At 38.0% G+C, this 1,738-nt stretch overlaps 1 protein-coding gene across 1 annotated transcript; it reads right to left on the bottom strand.

Annotated features, from left to right (window-relative positions):
* Positions 1 to 423: 423 nt before the first annotated feature.
* Positions 424 to 1,101, bottom strand: LOC139849904 (uncharacterized). The gene has a single exon (XM_071839519.1). It carries the CDS (start codon positions 1,099 to 1,101, stop codon positions 424 to 426), a length of 678 nt encoding a protein of 225 aa, XP_071695620.1.
* Between the last annotated feature and the right edge of the window lie 637 nt (positions 1,102 to 1,738).

The raw sequence follows: 1,738 nt of genomic DNA, 5'->3' as shown, positions 1-1,738 counted from the left end.
GGGTTTGCTTCGTTTTGTTTAGTTTGATTGTGGTTGGTTATAGTTTGTTAGTTTGGTAGTGGTTTATTGTTTATGGTCGTTCTCGTTTTGGCTCTGATTGAGTTAGCTGAGTTTTAGGTCTTTTCGAGCCATAACGCTCATCGGTTCATGTATCAGTTTATAGAATTCTTCAATTATTGATGAAGATATTCTTTTTTTTTTGAAAAGCAAATTTTATATATATATATATATATATATATATATATATATATATATATATATATATATATATATATATATATATATATATATATATTGGGAAATAATGTACAAGGATGTGAGGTAGCCGAATTAGTTACCAACACCGGACACGAGAACTACAAACAAATACACGAAGAAACTAATAGCACGACCAACAACCGTTACAATAATGATTCATAAGACTCAACCCGGATCAAAGTTTACATCAATTATGTTTGAAGATGACGGGCTAATAAGCCATTGATGCCAAGATGCAAAGGACTTTCTCGAACGATTTTTAATCCACTCAAAAGACTTCACTTGAATTTCGGTAACAATTCTCGATGTAGCCCAAGCGTCGTTTTTAAAGACTTTAAGGTTTCTATTCTTCCAAATTAAGTAGCACGTAACCCAAACAACCGCTTGCCAAACTTTCTTCTTACATGAAACCGGAACTAGTGATCTCGAATATTTGATCAATTCTTCAAGCGTGATACTTGGCGAAGGGGGAAGATTCCACCATTTAAGAATGCCAACCCAAATTCCTTGGGCGAATTTGCATGAATAAATGGCGTGATCCACCGACTCGACCACGTCATTACATATGGGGCATAATAACGTATCCAAATCGATCCCCCTTCGGTCAAGTTCTTCTTTTACCACGATTCTTTTCGTTAGTGTTCTCCACACGAAAATACCAACTTTTAACGGAACAAGATTATTTTTAATAGTAGCCGAAGGAGTAGACTCTCTGGAAAGTAACTTGTCGTCTATTGCTTTAGCCATAGATTTCGTAACAAAAGATCCGCTTTTATCACCCGAAAATTTCCATTTACTTGCACCACTTCCTGAAAACGAAACTGTCTTAATGGTGTCTGTCATGTTAATTAGTTCCCCGTGTAATCTGCCCGTGAGATCTCGTGACCATTCCCAATTAAAGCTCCATGTGTTGTTGACGAATGTAACTCTGTTTTTGAAGTTAACACGAGGCTGTTTTTCAATCAGAAATAGTCTCGGATATGTATCTTTAAGAGGTCCGCATGAAGTCCATAGGTCTGACTAGAACTCGATGTCAATTCCATATCCAATCTGCCTCTCGAACAGTCTGTCCACGCTGATGCCGAGCTTGGATAAATCGATTCCCACTTTGATGATATTCTTCCAAACCGTAATCTGTTTTACATTGACATTTTCACGATTAGTGCCCAACCCCCCATCCCGCTCATAGATGCCTTTAATTGTTCTAACCCATAGGGATTCGCTTTTGGTGTAAAAATGCCACCACCATTTGGTAAGAAGTGCCAAATTTTTTGCTTTAAGACTCCCAATATTTAACCCGCCCTCGTTGTAAGGTAAAAGAATGGTATCCCATTTAACCCAAGAAAGTTTTGTATCACTCCCCGACCCGACCATTTAACCCAAGAAAGTTTTGTTTCACTCCCCGACCCGCCCCAAAAAAATTTACGTCTCATACCTTCGAGGTGGTTGATGATGCAAGAAGGAGCACGAAACAACGAGA

This window comes from Rutidosis leptorrhynchoides, chromosome 5 (genome assembly GCF_046630445.1).
Source record: "Rutidosis leptorrhynchoides isolate AG116_Rl617_1_P2 chromosome 5, CSIRO_AGI_Rlap_v1, whole genome shotgun sequence".
Classification (NCBI taxonomy): Eukaryota; Viridiplantae; Streptophyta; class Magnoliopsida; order Asterales; family Asteraceae; genus Rutidosis; species Rutidosis leptorrhynchoides.
The sequence above is the reverse complement of the archived record's forward strand: the minus strand, read 5'-3'. Positions and strand labels throughout refer to the sequence as shown.

Coding starts and splice junctions, on each gene's coding strand:
- LOC139849904 (XM_071839519.1), bottom strand. CDS start 1,101: ATGACAGACACCATTAAGACAGTTTCGTTTTCAGGAAGTGGTGCAAGT.